The 25224-nt window shown below is 41.4% G+C and overlaps 1 protein-coding gene across 7 annotated transcripts in view; it reads right to left on the bottom strand.

Annotated features, from left to right (window-relative positions):
* Positions 1-1068: 1068 nt before the first annotated feature.
* Zdhhc20 (zinc finger DHHC-type palmitoyltransferase 20) overlaps positions 1069-25224 on the bottom strand; it is a 62604-nt gene continuing 38448 nt past the window's right edge. For 2 of the 7 annotated variants that reach the window (XM_041633947.1, XM_041633949.1), the window contains 8 exons: positions 24880-25000; positions 18712-18747; positions 16568-16700; positions 12267-12393; positions 10473-10562; positions 8916-9031; positions 5478-5554; positions 1069-4564 (listed from right to left, as the gene is read on the bottom strand). In XM_041633947.1, coding sequence (XP_041489881.1) covers positions 5517-5554; positions 8916-9031; positions 10473-10562; positions 12267-12393; positions 16568-16700; positions 18712-18747; positions 24880-25000 — 661 coding nt within the window. In that variant the 3' untranslated portion in view covers positions 1069-4564; positions 5478-5516. Of the gene's footprint in view, positions 4565-5477; positions 5555-8915; positions 9032-9380; positions 9425-10472; positions 10563-12266; positions 12394-16567; positions 16701-18711; positions 18748-24879; positions 25001-25224 lie in introns of all 7 variants that reach the window. The other 5 variants (XR_005972531.1, XM_041633948.1, XR_005972532.1 and 2 more) reach the window with 5 other exon arrangements.

The following is a 25224-nucleotide window of genomic DNA, read 5'->3' as shown; positions in this document are numbered from 1 at the left end:
TTAGAAGCTTTATAGTTGGTTCAGTGCTTAGAAGTGCTTCCCACTCTCCAGAGGAATTTTGAGTGACTCACAACTGCCTTTAACTCTAGCTCCACAAAATCCAGGGCACCACTAGTCCCTCCCCCCCCCCATAAAAAATACACCTTAACACAAACCAATAAAAAAACACCCTATAAGGTGGGAGTCATGGACACAAGGTCAAGGCCTTAACATCATGGAACTGTCGAATACCCATAAAATCCTGTGGCTTCAAAGAGCTATTAGTTGCTATCCTTGTGGAGTTTGGAACACCACCTAATGGTGCTGTTCTGTTGCCTAGAGACAGAGTTTCAACTGTGTATCCCTCAATTGCCTGGAAATTGATATGTAGACCAGACTAGCTTCAACTCACAGATATCCTCCTGCCTCTGCCTCCTGTGTTGGGATTATAGATGCGTAGCACCAAGACTGGTCTCAGACAGTGTACTTACTGAACCAGAGGAAAAGGCGGTCATCTCTGTGAACCTCTCTCTATTGGCTCTTACACATACTCTTGAGATTTTAATGGTCAAGACAACACCTATTACTCAGTAATTTAACAACCACAATTCAACCATTTTACACATCTAGCAGGTATGCAAGATCCTAAAGTACTCTGTAAAACAACCTGTGTACAGTTAAAAGCCTAATTAAACCTTTTAGATTCTGAAGAAAACTGAAGTACAATGTAACTTGCCTCTCAGAAGCCAGCTGTCCTCAGAAATCACTAAGCTCTCTAAACCAGTGGTCCTCAACCCGTGCATGGGCCAAGACCCCTTGAGGGGGTCAAACATCAGATATCCTGAATCTCAGATAATTACATTGCGATTCGTAACCGCAGCAAAATTATAGCTATGAAAAATCATTTTATGGTTGGGGGTCACCACACCGAGAGGAACTGTGTTAGAGGGTTGCAGCATTAGAAAGGTAGATGAACCACTGCATTAAATAAACAATACTTTTAACAGATTTTTACACTGATCAAAATGAAATTATTTCCTCATTTGGCAAATATCACTTTATAATGATAACAAAAACATTACAAAACAAGGCAATATCTTTTCTGTTTATTAATAAAGTAATTATGATTGCTGAAAAAAAAGTTGAAAAATGCACACATATAATGTAGGTTAGGCCATCCAAAATACAGAGCAAAGAGTCATCAGTCATGGTTGGGGTTCACACAAACGAGAAATAAATACAAGGCTAAACTACTTGATAAAGACAAGTAAGATAAACTATATTAAGTATCACCTTAACTAGTAGCCATCTTTTCTCTAGCATGGGCACAGGCTTGTCTGTATCCTGCACAAATGTAACGAACTAACAGCTTTCTGAGCCCCTTAATACAAATCTGATTCCTGCTTTACGTAACCCAAGAAAATAACAGTGAAGTCATTAGAAAAATATGGACCCTTCTGAATATCTATTGTATTTTAAATTTAAAAATACAGCTTAGATCATATGAAATATGAATTTCAGATTTACATCTTATCTATACGTTTACATATGTTCTTATTAGTTTGACTGAAATGCAAAAATATGTCTTAATATCAGATTAGTTAAAAATACTTATCCATGGCTAGAAGTACTAGTTTGTAGAACGAGATGTAAGCTAGGCGTATTTTTGAGTTACTGCCTTTCCCAAATACACAGGCTCTAACACTAAGCCTTTAATAGAGATTTGATTCAGAGAGAACGGGAGATCTCTTGACTCATCTCAAGCATTCCTGTAAACAGTCAAAATCTGCTTTCTGTAAAGATTAAAATTCAAGTAAATACCATACATTTAAGCTAACCTGTTATGCTCATAACACATTGAATCATAACCACTATGTAAAAAGTTTTTAAAAAATCATTCTTATGTGACGAGAAAACAACTCTGTAAACATGTTCATTTCAATAGCTGGTATACTGCAGCTGCTTTGGTTGGCACAGTGACAACGATCATGTGCCGCAGGTACTGAACGTCAGGTACCTCTGCACCTGGATAAACCAAGCCTCCTATCTAATGTTTTTAATGGCAAGGGCAAGACCTGAAATTCAACTTCATTTTCTTTACAAATGTTCAAGTGTTTAAAATTTTGGCAAAGCTTAATTTTGACCTGGTCTTCCCAGCGGACAGCAGACTTGAAGCCAGTTGAAATACTGAAGTCAGCCTTCCCTGACTCCCCGTCACCTGCTGCCCCTTATGAACAGCCACTGGTAGGTATGAACAGATTCAGCCTGAACCAGTGGCAGAGGACTTCCCTAGTATGCACAAGGCCCTGGGGTTTGATTCCTCAGAACTCTGAAAACAAGACAAAATACAACAAAAACCAGGTAAATATTTTAGACCATGGCAAAATGCTGGCTATAGAGGCTACCAAAACCAAAAACTAAAAAAAAAAAATAGTCTACTATGCTAACAAACAAATGGTAAGAACTCAAAAAGATGATACCTCTACACAACAGTGCACTAAAGGGGCAACTGTGCCAGAAGCATGCAAATCCCTTGATGTGAAAAGAGAACAGAAGGACCAGGATACTTCTGAAAGCAGCATGCCACTACCAAACTGAGGTTGTAGTTTTGGGTGGTGATATCTCTCTCTCCTGGTCTCATGAAGCACAGGCTACTTCTGAACTCGCCACAAACCTGGCATGAACCTGACCATCCTGCCTCAGGCTCCCAAGTGTTGAAGCTGCCAGTGTGTAAGTGGTAATTTTTATCTCTTAATTCATTCTGTTTTTTGAGAATCAAAATTGTTAACAATAAAGAGTTGAAACAAAGAAAAATTCATGCTACATAACATTTTAAACCAAAGTTTAAAGTGAACTTACTTCTCTGGTCCAAAGGGGAAGTTTCTTAAGATACAGAATTAGTGCAATCAATGAGAATCCAATCAATTCCCAAAATTACAAAGCTGGAACAGCAGGTGTCTTGATTTGTGTAGGACTGGGAAATCATAGCGCTATTTTTATGTTTGGTATACAGAGAAGACCAGAGCTAACTGGTGGGTAAATGAACTTCAACACTGGGGAATCCTGGGAGTCTGGTAGTTCAGTTCACTCAGGATACCCTCTCCTCCGCAGCCCCTGTACAGACACTGTGTAGCCCTGACACCTGCACATCCGAGTGACACTTCTCTCTGCTGGTCTACTGCGAGCCATCATTTTCAGGTTTGTTCCTCTGATAACAGTATGAACTGAGAACATTTCTACACTGTCTTTCTATAGGACACTGGAATGGTCTCCTAACACAACTGTTTCTGTTAAAGTTGGCAGGTGACTGTCAGGGAGTCACACTTAAGACTTCCCATATGAGTCCAGAAACTGAGAATTTAAAAAATAGAGTCTGTGTACACCACAGTTCACATGTGACTGTCAGAGGACATGCGGGGCTGGTCTCAGGCTTAGGAGTAAGTGCCTTTATCCACTGAAACATTTCATCAGCCCAAGACTGGGAACTGTTTTGTTTCAGCTTCCTCTGAAGTGCACTTTCAGTCACTGTTTAAGCCGCTGTAAGATGACTGGAAAGGACAACAGGAATTCTTAGACATCACCTAAACTGAATGTCTGTTCAGTAACATTTTGTAGCTTACATACTTCTAGGGCTGAGAATTTGTTTCACTGTTTAATATAAAATGTTCCGTCTACCACTCTTTTCTTTAGTTACTTCCACTTATTCATACTGTCAATCTCTGTATACTATGTGCACCTCTGTGCTTCCATGCCAATATAAATTCCCCTGAAAATTCAACTTACAATAATGAATAAACAGAGAGCACCCAAAGATTTCTCTTACTACCACGTTTCCTGAGCCTCAGGCACACACTATACCACACAGCTGCAAGAATGCTCCTTTACTCCGCTCTTTGGATACAGTCCCTATGTAACCTAGGCAAGACTCAAACTCACAGCAATCTGGCCTCAGTCTCCTGAGTGCTGGGATTACAGGTGTGTATTATAGTGCTTCCAACTAAACCTTTGCTGAATTATATCAATGTTTTCAATGTTCTATATGATTATGTTTATCTGAATCCTTCTGAGTGTTATTTCATAGCCAATAATAGAAAGTCTTTATTAAAATATTGAAAAGTATAAAACAGCAATTATAAATTAGTAAACATCTAATAAAAAAGCAGTATTTTCTTCCCTTATACAGCACAAGAATCAGTGATTTGGGTATCATTTTTAGCCACCATCTGCCCTAGACTCACTTCACCACTGGAGACAACTTTTTAGTTTTTTAGGGTGGAAATCTATGTAGATACTAAGAAATAACTCTATTGTTTAAACTCGGGTGTTAAAAAATACAAATGCCATGTTAACATGTGAGGATAGCATCTCAAGACAGGTGTTATTTCAAAGGAGCTGTGAGGAATGCTGCACAAATGGACACTGAAAGTTAAGGCATCTTTCTGCTCTGTAGTGCTCCTGTGGGTCCAGCAAACTGTACAAATACTTCCTTTAAAAATATATCTTCTGTTATATTTCATTATTTCACTCCATCCATCATTTTCTTGCAAATAAAACTGAAAATAGTCCAAAATGTGTTTTTATATACCTATAAAAACAGAAACAATTATTAGTTGGAAGCCAATTTTCCTATTTCCTTAGATATTTAGTAATGCCCTATGGACTAACAAGTTAGGAACCGACTTGAATTCTATAATAACACAGGCTTTTGTAAACAGTGGAGGAGGGACCACTGAGCTTTCAACTTCCACTCAGGGTACCCTGCCTGCCCGCATAGACACCATCCAGGAATCAGTCTCTCACATCTGCATGCACATACTGCTAGAGAAACTCTAGCGGGGGTTTCCCCGACTACACAATAACACCGTATGGCGCAGTGCCATAAATGCAGACCCTGCAGCTAGCTCTTCACAGTGTGGCCTATTTGGCTCAATGGAGGCTTGGAACCCCTGCATCGGGAGCCTGGATCTCATCTTGTTCTAGGTCTTGAGCCCTGCCTCTAACTGCAGAGGCTCCAGTCCTCTGCAAAGCCCTGACCTCATGATAAACCTGGAGGGGAGGATGCAGGTGCTCCACTTGACAAGACCCCAGGTAAGATCCTCTGGAAAAATAAAAGTAGTCAGGAAAGAAAGCGGACACCAGGCCATAGGTTTGAGACAATGCTTTGTTGTGTCTTACAGAACTAACATTAACGAACCTGGAAGCCCTTTGTCTACCTTTAGTCAATCTTCATTTGATCAAACTTCAATAGTGAGCACCCTTTGTTCATTAAACTAACTAGTAAGGTACTGTATTCAATTAGTTTCATTAATCTACCAGCAAACGGTTAGTAAATTGTGTTAGATAAGGAAAATGAGATTCTGGCAGAATGCATATTCCAGTCATAGGACAGAATAGCTTGATTTGGGTGGTATAGTTTAAAAAAATGACAAACTGTTTTGAGATGAAATATGCAAATAAACTCCATTTTGCTGAAGGAAATTACCTGGATAGCATCTTACCTTGCTCTCATCAAATGGTTAGTTATGAACAAGTAGTACTCAATTTTCTATTGCCACTGTAACATGGTTATTTGTCCCTGTAAACATATAATTAATTATAAGATGAAAGAAGTATTAAGTTTCTGCTGAATGGATTTGTTAATTACATTAAAGTAAGTTATGTGAATATTGAAGGCTTAACGACAACTGTCTGCCTCTGTGTAGAAGGCAGGCGTGAGCACAGCACGTTAAGAGAATCCGTTAGGTCTTCATATATTCACCTCGTGAACATGGCACTGGGGTTAGATGTTAAGAGAATTCGTTAGGTCTTCATATATTCACCTCGTGAACATGGCACTGGGGTTAGATGTTAAGAGAATTCGTTAGGTCTTCATATATTCACCTCGTGAACATGGCACTGGGGTTAGATGTTAAGAGAATTCGTTAGGTCTTCTTATATTCACCTCGTGAACATGGCACTGGGGTTAGATGTTAAGAGAATTCGTTAGGTCTTCTTATATTCACCTCGTGAACATGGCACTGGGGTTAGATGTTAAGAGAATTCGTTAGGTCTTCATATATTCACCTCGTGAACATGGCACTGGGGTTAGATGTTAAGAGAATTCGTTAGGTCTTCTTATATTCACCTCGTGAACATGGCACTGGGGTTAGATGTTAAGAGAATTCGTTAGGTCTTCATATATTCACCTCGTGAACATGGCACTGGGGTTAGATGTTAAGAGAATTCGTTAGGTCTTCATATATTCACCTCGTGAACATGGCACTGGGGTTAGATGTTAAGAGAATTCGTTAGGTCTTCATATATTCACCTCGTGAACATGGCACTGGGGTTAGATGTTAAGAGAATTCGTTAGGTCTTCATATATTCACCTCGTGAACATGGCACTGGGGTTAGATGTTAAGAGAATTCGTTAGGTCTTCATATATTCACCTCGTGAACATGGCACTGGGGTTAGATGTTAAGAGAATTCGTTAGGTCTTCATATATTCACCTCGTGAACATGGCACTGGGGTTAGATGTTAAGAGAATCCGTTAGGTCTTCATATATTCACCTCGTGAACATGGCACTGGGGTTAGATGTTAAGAGAATCCGTTAGGTCTTCATATATTCACCTCGTGAACATGGCACTGGGGTTAGATGTTAAGAGAATTCGTTAGGTCTTCTTATATTCACCTCGTGAACATGGCACTGGGGTTAGATGTTAAGAGAATTCGTTAGGTCTTCATATATTCACCTCGTGAACATGGCACTGGGGTTAGATGTTAAGAGAATCCGTTAGGTCTTCATATATTCACCTCGTGAACATGGCACTGGGGTTAGATGTTAAGAGAATTCGTTAGGTCTTCTTATATTCACCTCGTGAACATGGCACTGGGGTTAGATGTTAAGAGAATTCGTTAGGTCTTCATATATTCACCTCGTGAACATGGCACTGGGGTTAGATGTTAAGAGAATTCGTTAGGTCTTCATATATTCACCTCGTGAACATGGCACTGGGGTTAGATGTTAAGAGAATTCGTTAGGTCTTCTTATATTCACCTCGTGAACATGGCACTGGGGTTAGATGTTAAGAGAATTCGTTAGGTCTTCATATATTCACCTCGTGAACATGGCACTGGGGTTAGATGTTAAGAGAATTCGTTAGGTCTTCATATATTCACCTCGTGAACATGGCACTGGGGTTAGATGTTAAGAGAATTCGTTAGGTCTTCTTATATTCACCTCGTGAACATGGCACTGGGGTTAGATGTTAAGAGAATTCGTTAGGTCTTCATATATTCACCTCGTGAACATGGCACTGGGGTTAGATGTTAAGAGAATTCGTTAGGTCTTCATATATTCACCTCGTGAACATGGCACTGGGGTTAGATGTTAAGAGAATTCGTTAGGTCTTCTTATATTCACCTCGTGAACATGGCACTGGGGTTAGATGTTAAGAGAATTCGTTAGGTCTTCTTATATTCACCTCGTGAACATGGCACTGGGGTTAGATGTTAAGAGAATTCGTTAGGTCTTCTTATATTCACCTCGTGAACATGGCACTGGGGTTAGATGTTAAGAGAATTCGTTAGGTCTTCTTATATTCACCTCGTGAACATGGCACTGGGGTTAGATGTTAAGAGAATTCGTTAGGTCTTCTTATATTCACCTCGTGAACATGGCACTGGGGTTAGATGTTAAGAGAATTCGTTAGGTCTTCTTATATTCACCTCGTGAACATGGCACTGGGGTTAGATGTTAAGAGAATTCGTTAGGTCTTCTTATATTCACCTCGTGAACATGGCACTGGGGTTAGATGTTAAGAGAATTCGTTAGGTCTTCTTATATTCACCTCATGAACATGGCACTGGGGTTAGATGTTAAGCAGCAGTAATTAAGAAGTGCATGGAACACATCTCTCCATTACCTTACCTAGGAGCTGAATAATCTTAAAGACCCTAAGGCCCTTCATTTATTTATGACATTTTTGATACAGAGTCTCACTCTGTGGTCTAGGCTGGCCCCTAGTACTTCAGCTTCTAAGTACTAGAATACAAGGATGTGTTAGCATGACTGGTAAGGGGAAAGAGGTTCTAAATGCTTCTCAAAGACCAGAGCTATTCAGACCAGGTCACAGGGTACTTCCTGGACTTCCTATGAACTGATCTGAATAGCTCCAACCGTTTTCCTATGATCACCAGGTTACTGACACTGGACTCAGGAAGCTCCTGTGACAGCCTGAGAAAGAACTGGGGGTAGTGACACTCGTGAAATGGTCAGATGGTACTGGAAACCCAGTTCTGATCAGAAATCCACTCAGCCTCAGCAGCTGTTCCAGTCACGGATTGGTCATTCAGAAAGGCTAAGACTTTGTCCATGCCACTCTTTGAAGAGTACAAAGCTCATGACACCCTCCGGTGAGGTTTCACAAGGAGCCTAGTCTGGCACAGAACTTGACTTCTCTGCCTCAGCCTCCCAAGAGCTAAAATTACAGCTGTGTGCCATACCCAGTTGAGTAAAATGCTTTTCAAAATTGTTCTCAATTAAATATAACCTGGAACACTAAAAAAACATTCTTAAACCAGGTGGTGGTGGCGCACGCCTTTAATCCCAGCACTAGGGAGACAGAGGCAGGTGGATCTCTGTGAGTTTGAGGCCAGTCTGGTCTACAGAGTAAGTTCCAAGACAGGCCCCAAAGCCACAGAGAAACCCTGTCTCAAAAACCAAAATCAAAACCAAGTTCTTAAAATATCATTCAGATTAGCCAACTTTCTGTACCTGGGTAAAGAAATGTGTGGCTGGGAACAGCCACCTGACCAGGAGCGGAGTGCGACTCGGTCACCATGCTGTGCCGTCCTCACGGACACGGCAAAAGCACTGACAGCAGACAACCTACATTTGGTTTCATTCAGTTTTGTTTAATCTGGTGATTTTCATCTGAACCAGGTGAGATTACCTGATCTGGTGACTCCTTCTTCAGCTCCATTCTCTAGCCACTGAGATTCACTGTCCAACAAACGGTTTTTTGATTCACTAAGTGGTTTGATAGGAAAAGGTTGATTTGAGCCAATACTGAAAAAGGAGCAGACAATTCAGTGAATACTTTCATGCTCAATTAAGGATACTTAATAATTAATAAGCAGCAAATTAGTATTTCTTTTCTGAAATATGTGAGGGCAACTCATGAGATCTTAGCACTCTGAAAAGGCTATCTCCAAGAGAAAAATGCCCACTACCCCCACCCCCCAGTCAAACGGCTCTCTGGGCCCAAAGTGTATATTCCAACACTGCCAAAGAAACCAGTTAGACTAAGAAACAACTTCAGGGGCCAGTGGGAAAGGGCTGTCAACACTTGTTAATCGGGAGCTGTGGTAGCATAGGACAGGTGGAGAGCTATGTCTGTGGCCAGTACAAAAGTTACCTGTCATCTCCCAGTTCTCTGCTTTCTACCTCTGCAGTTTAGATCTAAGGGGAAAAAATGATTCAGTAATTTATCGTAGACTTATTTTTCTAACTAAGAGAACCAGGGAGGAAGGGAAAGGAGGAGGAAAGGAGGAAAAGGAAGAGAGATTGCCAAGTACTTCTTATGGGCCAGACACTACGCTGGGTGCTACATACTATCTCCCCCGTCTCGGGAACCCAGGGAAAGGAAACAGACTTGCCTGAGTGACTTGTTAGAACGACAGTAAGGGCTGACAGTAAGGGCTAGAGCTGAAGGGTCAAAGGCTTTCGGTGCAGTGTGGAGGCCTGCCTGCTGACATCAACATGCTAGTCTGGAGCTTAAAGTCCTTTTCACCCTCTTTTTTTTTTTTTTTACCAAGACAGGCTTTCTCTGTAACAGCCCTGGCTATCTCACTCTGCAGACCAGGCTGGCCTCAAACTAACAAAGATCTGTCTGCCCCTCTGCCTCCCAAGTGCTGGGGTTAAAGGCGTGCACTACCATGCCTGGGTACCTTTCTTTTTTTGTATGTGTGTTGAGAGAAATATAAACTTATGAATCAGTTTTCTTGGTGTGCAATTATGTTAAGAAATTTCTTTTAAAATAAATAAGAAACTATTGGTACTTTCAAATTCTCATTAATTATCCTGACATTGTAATTAAAACCTAACTAAGGGTTATTAGAATAATGACAGTGCTTTGAAATTTTTCTTTGAAAAAATACAACTTGGTACAAGCCAATATAATCAAGTCTTGAAAGGGATTTTCATTTCAAGAGGATGAAGACAGAGCATATTTGCTCGCTTACTAGGTTCCCCAGACATGGAGCTGCATGCATCTGTGCTGCCCTAACTGTCGACATGCTCTGCTCCTCCCGGTGTTCTGGTTTGCATGTAAAGTGTGGAAGACCAGGCACCTAACACACACTGCTCCTCCATTAGAAAGAGAACCGAGATAGGATTTTTCTTTTTCTGTCTGTTTCTTGGAGTGTGACTGTTTGTGCATGCGTCATTCACAAAGAACAGGCATCAGACTATTTTACAATACTGAAAAACTCAGGAACAAGGAACACACCTTCTGGCATATTCACTCTGGTTTGCAACAGAAGCTTGTTCCGGATCCATTCCCACAAGGCGAGTTGGAAAGCTGCAGCCATCACCCAAGCTGTATGATGAGGAACAACAATTATCTGAGTACTGATTTAATAACAATGGTCAAGTTTAACATTCCTTTTTCAGGGGCACGGTAGAACTAAAGCTTATCAAGTCTAAGCTTGGAAGTTCCTGCCTCCACTGCAGACAGTCTTTTCTCTTGCTACTCACACGTACTTAGAAACAATGTTGCCCTCTTAGCCCTTAGTGCAGACAGCCACCTTCACCATCACTGGAAACATCATCCACTCTCAAACTGAAATTGCAATGTAAGTCCATGAAAGTTCAACAGCACTGTGAGAAGAGCTGGCACTCCAGGGACAGCTCAGTGCTGAGCTCACAGGTAGTCCCTGTTCTCAGGTACTAAAAAACCAATCAGCCAACCAAAGAGCTGCTCAACACCTTGAAGTACAGTATACCAGTGAACAAAAAGACAAGCTCCCCCTGTGAGCTTATGGTTGTACAAAGAACTCAGCACAGCATGTTCTGCTGTCTTCACACTCCTGAGCCATCAGAACTGTGTACAGCAGAGACACTCACCTCTGGTCGAGACAGAGTGGCTGTAAATTTGACATGTCGTCATCAACAATCACAGACAGTATAGGGCAGGAGAGTAGATAAGAGGCAGGTAAGAACACTTGCTCTTGCAGAGGACCCAGGCTCCTTTCCTAGCACACACATGGTGGCTCACAACTGTCTCGGGGCATCTAGAGCCCACTTTTTGCCTCCCCTGGCATCAGGCATACATGTAGCGCACATATATATGTACAGGCAAAACTCTCATACACATAAATTTTAGAAAATTCTATTTTAAAGCATAACAAGCCCCAGACATCTGCTAAAGCCTAGGGATGGGGTAAATGCAAGCAAAGTAGTCTCACTGAATAAAGGCAACAGAGAAGGAAGAAGCTTTGGGAAGCTGAGATGGCTTGAAGCTAAAAGACAGAGGAGAAATGGCTATAGAAATATGCGAAGAACTGTTGCCACATCTGACTGATACTAGCCTGCGAAGGCAAACTGAGAAAAACAGCTGGAAACCTTACAGTGAACAAGTCCAAGCCCTGCAACACTGGACAGCATTCCCATTTGACCAGCCAGCAGGGAAAACTCTCTCAATTGAGATTTCACCTTTAGTAGTGCTAGACTTAGCCTTAAAGAAAATGCTACTCTTGATCCAACCTTGTAAGGCTTAAAACAAACGTCAAAAAGGCTATTGTGAAGCCTAAAAAACCTAACAGTGTGTCAAAACCAAACCTATCAGTTATAAAGAGAGACATAAAATCTAGACTGTGGGCTATCTAGCATTCAAAACAACCATGTTTAATTGGAAGTTATTGACAATGGAAAATAACAGGTAATGTGAATAGAACTAAGCAAAAACAACCAAGAGAAAACAAAGTGAGAGAGAGAGAGAGAGAGAGAGAGAGCGAGAGAGAGAGAGAGAAAGAGAGAGAGAGAGAGAGAGAGAGCGCACACAACACTCCCGTGTCATAATCTAGGAAAATATTTTCATGTTTCCAAAAGTGATTTATTTTTATTTTGAAGAGCTCGAGTCATTTTTATTTTTCTTCTTCCCATTCAAATGTGTACTTTTACTTTATGTATGTTCAAGATATTTTGAATTTTCATTTTAAAGTCCTTTAAAAACAATCTCTGAATCTTAAGCTATTTAGCCAGAGGCAGAGGCTACCACTGATTCCTACACTCTGTAACTTACCTGGAAAATACTGGAACTAGCCAGTACTTCTTCTCGTCACCAAAGACTTGTCTCCAATTTTTACTACATCCAAGAGAAAACCCGTTTCCATCTATTCCATACGAAAACATAGGTGCGCGGAAAGACTCTTTAAAAAAAAAAAGAAACAAACACAAATATGTATATACACATGAATAAATTTTATCTATTTAAAAATTAGAGGGAATGGAAAATATTAATTTTCTTGCCTACGGCTATGCCATGGACAGCTATGAACACAATTGTCACAGAGGATAAAAGGGATGACAATCACTGAGGTGAAGACGTCCTATTATCCGATCTGACCTGTACTGAAGTGTTACCTCAGCAAACACACAATCATTATGTCAACTAAACTCTACTTTAAAAAAGACAAATTTCAAACTTACTTGGAGACAGAATATTTTTATTTCCACCCTCTAAAATGATAGGCCCAAATAATTATCTACTATTACTTTCATTTACTATTTTGAGACAGGGTTTCTCTGTGTAGCTCTGGCTATCCTAGAACTCACCAAGTAGACCAGCCTGGCCTTGAACTCAAAGGGATCTGCCAGAGTCTGCCTGAGTGCTGGGAATAAAGGTGTGCACCACTGCTGGCTGGCGGCTCTAGATAAGAATCTCAGAGCAGCCTGTGTTATGCAAGACCCTATCGGAGAGAAGGGAGAAGTGGACAATAAGATGCATTTTTAGAGGCTTTTCAGTTTCACACGATTAAAGACTCCAAGTGTGACTGTGACGAAGATTGTCCAACATCAAAGGGATATAGACACACTTCTCCATTTACAATACTGGCTTCAGGTGGACACTGGAACGCAGTGAAATCTGGGTAGGTGAGTTAGGAAGACAGGCAGAGGTGGCATAGAGAATAAAGTACCCTCACAGGAAGAAACCACAGGCCTGCAGGAGGCCAGGGTGTGGGGGTTGAGACAGTAAAGGAAGTGGTATGCGAAGGCTACAGGGTTTCCAAAGCATGGCCACAGGAGCATCTGATTGGCTGAACTAGACTGTCCAAAATATGAGACCACATTACATAGGACTGGAATTAATGATATGCTCTGAAATTCTGTTTATCGATGTATTTGTAAATATATGTGCACATGATAAGTCATGATATAAAATGGTTTCACTGGTAAAAATAATGTGGCAAAAATTATTTAAGGAGGATAGTAGGAGGCCAAGAGGCACAGCCTACGGTCTGGACCTGAACTGTGTTCAAGGGCGGCACTAGTTGATGGCACTACCTGAGGGCAGTGGAACCAAGGAAGCAGTAGGTCCTGGAGGGAAGGGTAACATCCTTAAGAATTTAACGGGACCTTAAGGTGTCCTCTCTCTCCCTCGCCCCTGTTCCTCCTTGGCTGCCATTGGATCAGCAGCTTTCTGGCCGCACACGCTCCCTATCAGCGCACATGGGTCCCCACAGCACACAGCACAGGAGGTGAACATGGACAGAGACCTCTGCAAACACAGTGCAAAATCAAATCCTGATTCTGCTTCCTTCAAGTTGACCCAGCTGAGGTACTCCATTGTTCTTTTACACACAGGGGCTCAACGCCACACGGAAGAAACAAGCTATGTGAGAAACAGATTCAAGTGTTCACATCCCATCTATGACAAGGTTGCTCCTTAGACCTAGGTGGTCAGAACCAGTTGGGAAAATTGACCTACCAATACCACATTTATTATTATTGAATATGTAAAGGTGTTTTGCCTGAATGTATGTATGTACACCATATGTGTCTCGTGCTCAGAGGCTGGAGGAGGCATTGAGACCCCTGAAACTGGAGTTACAGTCAGGTGTCAATTCTGGTTTTCTATATTTCTATATATTGTTTGTTTGTTTGTTTTTTAAAGAGGTCTTTAGGATAGGGCTTTGCAAACAGGTCACGTTGTTGTCAGTTCTAGGGTAAGAGCACTTCTGTAAAGAGAACAAATTACTTAACAGACACAGAGAATTTTATTTATATGGAAAAAGTAAATCATAATGGACCTGAAGTGCTTAACAGTGAAGGGTGAGCTGGCAAGGAAGAAAAAACCCTTATACTGAAAGTCACATAATTCACACAGCCCAATAAGAAACCAGACCATAGGGCTGGAGAGATGGTTCTGTGGTTAAGAGCACTGCCTGCTCTTCCAGAGGACCTGAGTTCAATTTCCAGCAACCACATGGTGGCTCACAACCATCTGTTATGAGATCTGGTGCCCTCTTCTGGCCTGCAGGCATACATGCAGAAAGAACACTTTATACATAATAAATAAATCTTAAAAAAAATCAAGACCATATAATTCAAATATAGTAACTAAAATGTGTTCTCAAATCTCTTAATTCTCTATATTAAAAGTTGTTTCCTTCCAATTCTGGCAAACACACAGGCTTTGGATGCATGTGGATTCTAAGTATTAACACGGCAGTGAGCTGGCATGACAGTTCAGCGTGAGCAGGGCCTCCAGAGTGTCTTGCTAGGCACCTTAAGCTGGTCTCACACTTGTAACCCTGCCTTAGCTCCTGACTGCTGGAAGAAAGGGCACACACCACAAAACCCAGTCCTACCACCCTTGAACACCTTTGTTGTGGAATATTATTTTAAGGTGTGTTACATGTCTGTGCTGTGGAATTATTTGTTTAACGATGCAAAGATATGTTACATTCTTTTATGTTGCATTTGTTTGACTCTATGAAGCTGTGTTACTTTGCCTGTCTAAAACACCTGATTGGCCTAATTAAGAGCTGAATGGCCAACAGCAAGGCAGGAGGAAGGATAGGTGGGGCTGGCAAGAAGAGAGAATAAACAGGAGGAGAGATCTGGGAGGAGAAGATGAAGGAGCAAGAAACAGAGAAGAGTCACCCAGCTACGCAGCCAGCCATGGAGTAAGAAATAAAGGTATATAGAAATAAAAAAGGGTAAACACCCAGAGGCCAAAGATAGATGGGTTAACTTAAAATCTAGCTAGATACAAGCCAAGCTAAAGCCAGGCATTCATATGAAAGAAAAGGTCTCTATGTGTGATTTATTTGGGATCTGGGTGGTGGCCCCCAAAAGAGCACATGGTGATATTTTGTTTGTGATCTAACACATAAAGCTTGCCTGAAGATCAGAGTGCAGAGCTACGCCACTAATTGGCCATACAGGCCAGGCAGTGGGGGCACACATCTTTAATCCCAGCACTCGGGGAGGCAGAGGCAGACGGGATCTCTGTGAGTTCAAGGCCAACCTGCACCACACAAGATTGATTCTGTTTAAAAGAGAAACAGAGCCAGGTGGTGGTGGTTCACACCTTTAATCCAGTAGTTGGGAGTCACAGGCCTTTAATCCCAGCACTAGGAAGGCTGGGCAGAGAGAGAGGAATGTAAGGTGGGAGGAGACAGGAGCTCATAAAGTCTCTCCGGTGACTGCTCCTTTGCTTCTCTGATCTTTTATCATTTATCCGATATCTGATTCTGGGTTTTTATTAAGACCAATTAGAATTCACCCAACAAGAGCAAAAGAATAAAGAGTAGAAACAACCAATGACACATCTTAATTAATTATTCCTCTATATTTGTTTCTGTTTTTTATGTTTGTTTCTTTTTGCATTTATCTACTTATTCGGTGTGTCTATATATCCACATTGCTAAACATGTGTGGAGGTCAGAGGACAATCTGTAGGAGCTGGTTCTTTCTTTTTCCACTATGTGGGTTCAGGAGACTGAGCTCAGACCATCAGGTTTGGTAGCAAGTGCCCTTACCTACCAAGCCATCTCTCCAGGCTTGTATTTTCATTTTAAAAATTAGGAAGAAAAAACTGGTTAACAATAATACTATGCACTAAATTTCACTGACAACTGACACAAAACTGAAAATAAAAACCATGTCATAAGCAGTAGCCCCTAGAACATATGCCCATCAAATGTGCATGGGGGGTCAAGAATACACGAAATATGCTCTCTTAGCAAGAAAGTAAACCAAAGGATTTAAAATGGTTTATGTCTAAGCATCAACTTTAAGCATGCAAATCTATCATTCAGAGACTAGTTTTCGAAAGATACTGTATAAACACAGGTAATAACTTTTATTTATAAGTTTATAAACTATAAATTTTGCTATATAATACATTAATGAAATCATCCTACATAAAGTCACTTCGGCAGCCCTCTCCAACACGAGTCTAGGTATCTTATACACCCAATGTATCCAAAACTGAAGTTAAATACACAATAGCTTTTCGTTTCTTTATTGCCCACTACAATTTTTCTATACATTTCACATTAATTTGTGGTCATTTTTAAAAAAGACTTTATTTACCTATTGTCGTTCTATTTTTCCCAACTAGCCAGCAGTGGTAGCTAAACAGTGAGAGCACGCTGACGAAGAACATTGCGGACACAAAGAAAAGGAACAGCACGTGGAACTTTGCACGAGACTCCTTCAGTTCATTCTGAGGAAAGAAGAAGGAAGGGTTATTGTGAGGATAGGAAACCTCTAAAACACAACTTGTAATCTGGGTCTTCCCAAGGATGGAATCCACCACACACATACAGACACACACATACTCTAAAAGTCATATATGAGGAGTAATAAAATAAATGAGACCATGTATTCTGAATCCAAAGTCTCATAGCAGGCTGAACCCATAAACAGTCCTAAGTCATTTAAAAACTGTCCTCAGGAGCTGGAGAGACGGCTCAGGGGTTCTTCCCGGCGTTCACAAGGCAGCTTAGCACAGTCTGTGACTCCAGTCCTAGGTGACCACACCCTCTTCTGACTTGTGGGCACCAGATATAAATGCATGTATACTCCCACCCAAACACACAAGGGAATAATAAATATTACAAGCATTTTAAAAAGTTTTCCTTAAGCATCTAATGATCTCAGCAGTTCAGTCATGAAATGAAAATATAGACTGTTCCTGTTTCTTTCACACCGTGCGGATGTACTCAGATTTCCCTCCACAGCCGGAGGAACAAAGGCACTTCCATTTGTGTAAACAGCTGCTACTCACACAGGCTCTAAACCCAGCGGAATGTGACAGGTCTCTCTTTTACTTCTGTGCATCTCTCCTCTAAGGGGTCCATGTCCTTAGAAGCTCTGAGGCCCACTCCTCATCCTGGTTTATTTTCTTTAGTCTTTGTAGGTGATGGCCATTTCATAAAGGTTGCCATAAGGTATTAAAGAATGAACAGATTCTTTTGTTCCTTCTTACAGAAATAAAGCTATTAACAGTAAGGCGCCTTTAAATATTTCCTTTTAAATAAAACACTGAAGGGGCTTGAGATGTAGCTCAGTCAGAAAAATGCTTGCCTAGTATGCATGAAGTCCTACGTTCAGAACCTAGCATGACAAAAAACTGAGCATGGTAGTGCCTGCCTTAATTACAGGACTCAAGAAGTGGAGGCAGGAGGATCACAAGTTCAAGGTCATTTTTAACTAAACAGTAAGTTAAAGGTCATTTGGGACACATGAGACTGTCTCAAAAACTGTATAAGCAAGTCTCCTAGTTTTTCAAAACAGGCCGCACTATTTAATTTAAAAAATGTTTAATGGGCTGGACATGGTGGCATGTACTTTTAATCCTAGCACTAGGTAGGCAGAGGCAGGATGATCTGTCTACATAGCTAGTTCTAGGATAGCGAGGATCACACAGAAAGATCCTGTCTCAAAGGGGGTGGGGGACCCACACACTGGAGGATGGCTCCTTCAGGTGGCTCACAACTACTTACAACTTTAATACACACACCTTTTTTTTTAAAATTAAAGTTCCTAACCAAAGGGCCAGCAAGATGGCTCAGAGGTAGAAAGTGCTTGTTGCCCAAGTTCAATCCCTAAAAGTTAACCTCTCGCCTCCATGTGTGTACGCATTCACGCGAGCATGTGCATCAGACACACAACTATAATTTAGTCCTAAAATTTAAAACAAAAAACATTTGATGGGGTTAGGAAGACGGCTTGGTGGTTTAAGGTATCTACCTGCTCTGAACGCCCCAAGACCCGAGCTGAAATCTCCAGCACTTACACAGGTAGTGGGAATGGCTACACCACCCCGTAGGCAGAGCAGAAAAATTTGCTGGCCAGGAAGAGGTGAAATGGCAGAGGAAGACATCCAACATCCTGCATTCGTGAAAACCTACACTCATGTGCATATACCACACACATACAATCCCACACATTACACACGCAGGCTTTGACAGACTGAAAGACTGTTTGTACTACTTTGTGTGTGCATGCATGCGTGCAAAGGAGACTGAACCTAGGGACTCAAAAACTTTACCATTGAACATTTCCCCATGAGTCCTACATTATTCTGATATTTATTTTTCTCCTCAGAGTAACCACTCTACTTTTAAAACAAAGTGACTATTCTATCTTGCCAACTTGTAAAGCAAATTTCAATGACATGCATTCACTCTGTAGAGAGATCATGAGAATGGCATGGCAATGATGTGTTTTACCTTCGGGCAATTCTCTGTAGATTTCCTGCGGCAAAGCTTGTGCAAATAGAGACAATGTATTAAGAAAACAACTTTTATACAAAGTTATCCTGAAAACTAGGCTTTATCAGTTATGTGCATTTGGAAGGAATACAAGTAGTTGCCCTCTAATGGTCTACATTTTTCCAGAAAGTAAAAAACACCCAAAACATACAGGTCACAACATTTCTCTCTTCAGGCACATGTCAGAGACATGTGCTTTTCCTCTAAACATGTGCTTTTCCACCCAACTACACAGAAACTTGTGTCTGAAAGAACAAAATAAACGTTTAGCATGACCATCTGTAATTCTGTAACCTTGGTTGGTTAGTGCTTCCAGAAATGGGACCCGAAGACTCGGCACCTCACTGCTATTGCCTGTTTCAGCTGGGAAAACAATGGCAGCTTCAGACAGCTCAGCAATCAGAACCTTTTACAAGTCACAGCATGTCACCCCTGTTCCCATTTTACTGAAGACAGACAGATAGATAGACAGAGACACCTTCTAACACTAGAGATCACTAAAGTCCCTTTTTCACTTAGCCCTACCAGGATCCTGGGCTTCCCTTTAGCACCCATCCTTAGTCTAATCTAGCTATAAAAAGTTCCTACGGCACTGGGCGATGGCGGCACACTCCTTTAATCCCAACACTTAGGAGGCAGACAGGCGGATCTCTGAGTCTGAGGTCAGTCTGGTCTGCAGAGTGAGTTCCAGGATGGCCAGGAATGCACAGAGGAAACGCTCCCTTGGTATAGTTCAAACACTCCAGTGGTACCTACAGACTCCTCTGGCTTAAATGCTCTTCCCTCAGACATCAATTCCCTTCTATCTTGGTTTAGATTTCCCACTCATAGTGCGGCCTTCCTTGTCCACTCACTTTAATAAGCAGCCCAGACACGTGAAGGTGAGTTAGCTGCTTAACCCTGGGGTCCACTGTGCATCTCCTGCTGACTGAGAGCACAGAAACCTCATACAGCAACACTGTCTACAGACAGACAATTCCAACAAAGATGCATATTTAGAATACAACGTTTGCGACCTTGAATTTAACTGTATTAGCACTCTCCTAAGTCTAAAAAAATACACCATAAAAACCACATTAAAATTTCATTTGATTTTAGAGGCAGGGTCTTACTGTATATGGAGACCAGGCTGGCTTCAAACTTAAGAAAGTATATTCTTTAAAATAAGAGGAGTAACTAAGCTAGTTCAGTTTTGTTTAACTCTACCTATTTTTTTAAACTTTGCTTCATCTTTTTTTTTTTTTTTTTGAGACAGTTTCCCTGTGTAGCCCTGGTTGTCCTGGAACTATTTTGTAGTTCAGGCTGGCCTCAAACTCACTGAGATCTGCCTGCCTCTGCCTCCCAAGTGCTGGGATTAAAGGTATGTGCCACTGTACCTGACAACTTTGCTTCATCTTTAAATCTTGTAGGTTGCATCTTCTGAACAATGTAATTTAGCCACAAAATCATAATCATTGAAAGGATATTTAAACGTGACTCTGGAGAAACCTGCACCCATGCCTTGAGTGTGTACTGCCCCTTTCCTGCACATCTTCCTCTCAATGCCAGCATTTAACTCTAGCTCAGTGGTTCTCAATCTTCCTAATAAACTGTGACCCTTTACTACAGTTCATGTTGTGGTGAACGCCAATCATACAAATATTTTCGTTGCTACTTCCTAACTACAATTTTGCAACTGTTATGAGTTGTAGAGTAAATATCTGCTATATGACCCCTCTGAAAGGGGTCATGACCCCAGGCTGAGAACGGTTGCTCAGAAGCATGTACTCTATCTGTCTTTGCTCACTAACTCTGGCTTGTCCTAAAAAGTTTCTGTGGAAGTCAGGACAGCGGCAGTGCTGGGCTGCATCTTCCTGATGGCGCTTAAGCTCACACTAGCACTTAATTAGTTTTTTGTTTCTTTGAGACTAGGTCTCACTATGTAGCTGTATCTGACCTGGAACTCTGTATTTCAGGCTGGCTTTGAACTCACAGAGATCGCATCCCTCTGCTTCCTGAGTGCTGGGATTAAAGGCGTGTGCCACTATGCCCAGCATGTAGAAAGTTTAGAATCACACATTTTAAATTTTATTTTATATAGAGGGTTTTTGTGTGGACATATATATGTGCACCATATACATGAATATAAACGGTTGTGAGCCAGGATGCAGATACTGGGAACTGAACCTGGGTCCTCTGCAAGAGCAACATGTGTTTTAAACCAGTGAGCCATCATCTCTCCAGCCCCCTGAATTACAATGCTTTAGTAAACATCTCTCTAAAATACACAAGGCATTTCTTGTGTTGTGCTCCATGACTCAGAGCTGTACCCGGCTTTTAAGAAACAAGTGACCTTGGAAAGTACCTGGACCCTGGGATAGACAGACCTGACTTTAAATTCTAATTTTCTATACTATGAAACACATGACCTAGCTTCTCCAATCTCACTCTGACAATTGCAGTCACAACAACCCTCTGCACAAAACCACAGTTCCTTATCTTCCTGTATAGATACACTGGGATCTGGAGCTTCACTGACTTGAGGAGATAACTCCTGAAGTGACATTTTGTGTTTTAACAAAGTTTGCCTGAAGATCAGAGTGCAGAGTTAAACCACTAAAAGCCAGGTAGTATTGGCACACACCTTTAAACCCAGGACTCAGGAGTCAGAGGCAGAAGGATCCCTGTTAGTCAAGGCCACCATGGGAAACACTACACAAAATTAATTCCAGTCTATAAGAGAAACAGAACTCACTCAAAGGTGATTCCAGCACTTGGGATCCAAGGCCTTTTATCCCAGCACTGGGGAGGTGGAGACATGATTGATATGGCTGGGCGGAGAGAAGAATATAAGGCAGGAGACAGGCACTCAAAGCAATCTGAGGAGCAGTCTGAGAACAAGATCGCCCCTTTGGTCTGAGCATTGGTAGAGGTAAGAACTCTAGTGGCTGGCCACTGCTTCTCTGATCTTTCAGTTTTCACCCCGATAGCTGACTCTGGGATTTTACTAATAAAACCAATTAAAATTCACGCTACAAATGGCCCACCCAAATTCACCAGTACTTAGAAAAGCACTCACTACTAGGAGGGCAACTTTCAAAGGCTAACCAATCCAGAGCCCAAACTCCAAACCTAGTCCAAGTTCCCATTCCCTAGCCCCCTGCCACCTTATCTAGAGGCAGCATTCCTCCTCCCACAATCCACTGAGATGGAGATTATTCAAACTGAGAACCCTAAAGCAGTTCATCTGTTCAGACACCAGCAGCTCTCACCCTCGCTGAGCCTTGTTAGGCTGTGTCTGTTCTTTCTTTGATTACCTTCTCAGCCACAATGGCCCGGCCCTAGGTCTGTGGCCTCACCAGACCTGGATAACAAAACACGCATTTTAAACTTTCCCCTGGGTGTTAAAAAGAGTAAATGTGGACATACTTCTATACCACAATTATCTCCTCCTCCAAATCACAATGTAAAAGTGAAAATGGAAGCAGTAATAACATCAGAAGAAAATGGGTGACCAGACAGCAGACGGAAACATGAATAAAAACAGCTGGTTAAGAAATAGAAAACTTTGACAGAAACAAAACAAACCTACTTAGAAGACACAAAATGAAATGGGAATAGAAGCTTTGCAGCCACAGTCAGAGAAAGACAGCACCAAGAAGAGCCAGCGCCCTGAAGACAGCATACTAGGCCAACAGCACTGGGGAGGCCTTTCAACTTGCAAACTCTGCTGTTCTGTGTGGCCCAGGGTGGGCTCACAGCTGGGGTCCAGACAAATCTATCTCTGCTAACAGAGTCCTCGACTACAGGTGCAGTCCCTCCTGGTAGGAGGAAGTGACAGTTTTAGTGCTGCCTAAATTATGAACTTTGCTGTTATAGCTGGTAATTTCTGTATTTTATTGAAGAAAGGCTCAGAGATACCAAGGTCATGAATAAAGACTCGTATCTATTTTATGAAAACAAAACCCTATCAGAAAAAGTGGACATGGCACAAACGTGGGCGCTCACAGAAAGCCATGGCAACGGCTGGAAAAAGTCTCTCTCACACTTGCAGAGTAAAGTTGGGTACTGTGTTTCTAGATTAACGGGAGTTGCACCTATCAAAGGAGAGCAAGAACATGGCAGCAGGAGACAGACGTAGCTACAACAGAAATGGTTTGAGACATACAATGAGAAAAACAAAGTCATCTTAATAGGCTAGCGGGGAAGGATTGCCATGAGTTTAGGCCACACAGTGAGTTCTAGACTAGACTGGTTAATTTAAGACCCTGTCTCAAACACAGATGAACAGACAGACATCTACTGGGTGCTTATTATACACCACATGCTTACATTAACTTAAGCTATCAATTCAGTGCAGTAAGTATGACTCCAGATTTCACAACTGAAAAAGCAATCTAAGCTAACTTCACACTGCTTATTTTACCACTCAGCAAACACTCACTAAACACTTACTGTGTCGTGGGCTAGGTAACATCCTAGAGGCTCCACCAATGGAAGACAGAATTTCTTGCCTTCATGGAGTTTAAATTATAGCAAATACATAAGCAAAGCCCATGCCCTTTCCCTGGGAGCCGTGTAATTCTAGATCTTGGTATGAGAGGACGAACAAGGCCTCAGAGATGACATCACTATTCTAGCCTGGCAACCAATGGCCTGGTGTAGATTTTGTTCCCATTACAGTAGATAAGCATGGAGAAAAACAATGGAAAGAAAATAGGAAACGTATTTGAAATGTCCATTTTTATGAAGACTATCATGTCTGATGGCTCAGTAATAATTATCAATTGAAGATTGGGTATTGGGTTTAGCAGTGTGACAGTCAAGACTGAACCTACATTTAATGGGGCTGATGACAGTAGGGAGAAAGAAACAGAGATGAAAAATATTCAGATATTTAAAGATTTTAATAAATAGGTAGTTTTAATATATCTTAAAATTATTTCTAAATTATATCAGTAGAACATGCAAATATAAAAACCAAACATTATGAGAATGTCATAATGAAAAACAGTTTCCCACACTACTTCTAAGACGGAGTTCTTTCCACATTTCTGGTACTTATTTTCCCCTTAAGTATATACACTTCCACATTAAAATGGTTTCAACCTGATTATGTATTCTGAACAGATGGACATTTGTATATGGTAACCAAAATCCCCAGGAAAATAGGAGCGAGCATTCTCCGTCCTGGCTGTGGCGCCCAGCAGCTCTCCAGCGTGTCCAGAGTGGTCAGGACACACTAGTAGGTTATTCCCGTTAGACACCACCACATCCTATACACACTGATGTGGTCCCTGCTCCTGATGCATGGTACATCTCAGAGACCACTTCCCAGTCATTTGTCACACGAAGCTGCTTGTTTCTACAGGATTTCTCCTCAGATAAATCACACTTTAGTCCCTTGTTGATAAAACATTTGATTATTTTGAACTACTTGTCTTTTTTTTTTTTTTTGGATTTTTTCGAGACAGGGTTCCTGTCCTGGAACTAGCTCTTGTAGACCAGGCTGGTCTCGAACTCACAGAGATCCGCCTGCCTCTGCCTCCCGAGCGCTGGGATTAAAGGTGTGTACCACCACCGCCCAGCTTACTTGTCATTTTTTTTAAAACTCGGAAAGGATCGGGGCTGGAGAGACAGCTCAGTTGTTGAGAGCACTGGCTCTTCTTGCAGAGGACTTGGGTTCAACGCCCAGCACATATATATCAGGTCAGCTCACAATCTTCTGCAATTCGTTTCAGGGGATCTGATACCCTCTTCTGCTCTCTGCAGGAACCAGGCACACATATGGTGCACAGACATAAATGGCAAAACATCCACATTCATAAAATAAAAATAAATCTTTTCTAAGATTCTGAAAAAAACCGTATACAGACAGAAAGCAAGTGTTTGTCTGGCCCAAGATGCCATTGACTGCAGCACCACCCAAGTGTCATCACAGCAGGAGAAAGAGGGCAGACATCTCTCCCGCAGCTCTAACAGTCCGCACCAGTCACCTAGAGCCTGTGCACTTGGACACAGACTTGCAAGTCAAGTGTAGTCCTGGCCGAGCCATTATACAAGATAATAAAAAGCATCAAGAAATTCGTTTCAAATACACATCTTTAAACATTTTTTATATATGTTTAAGACAGAAAAAAGACTTACCGTCCAAAATTTTATGAAATACTCTAAAACTGTTGAAGCCACAAAAAGGCAATATAGTAGGGAATACAACAAAAACAGCATGAAGAATTTGTAATTAGTAAATCCCACACAGTTATTCACCCTAGAAGAATATAGAAAGCAACATTGTAAGATAAGACAAATCACAAATATACAGAAAGAGAAAGCAAAACAGGGTCTCAGGGCCAGTGGGAGCGGTGTGTAGGGAGTGCCTCATGGGACAGCTCAGCTCTGTAGATGTGAGAATCTTGGAGCTTGTACCAAAATGGGAATATACCTAACGTTACTTAGTTTATGGAGATGGCAAGATAGTAAATTAACGGATGC

Source organism: Microtus oregoni, unplaced genomic scaffold (genome assembly GCF_018167655.1).
Source record: "Microtus oregoni isolate MIOR12 unplaced genomic scaffold, Mior012 000045F_ref0000178, whole genome shotgun sequence".
Taxonomy (NCBI): domain Eukaryota; kingdom Metazoa; phylum Chordata; class Mammalia; order Rodentia; family Cricetidae; genus Microtus; species Microtus oregoni.
Note: the sequence above shows the minus strand (reverse complement) of the source record. Positions and strands in the feature narration are given on the sequence as shown.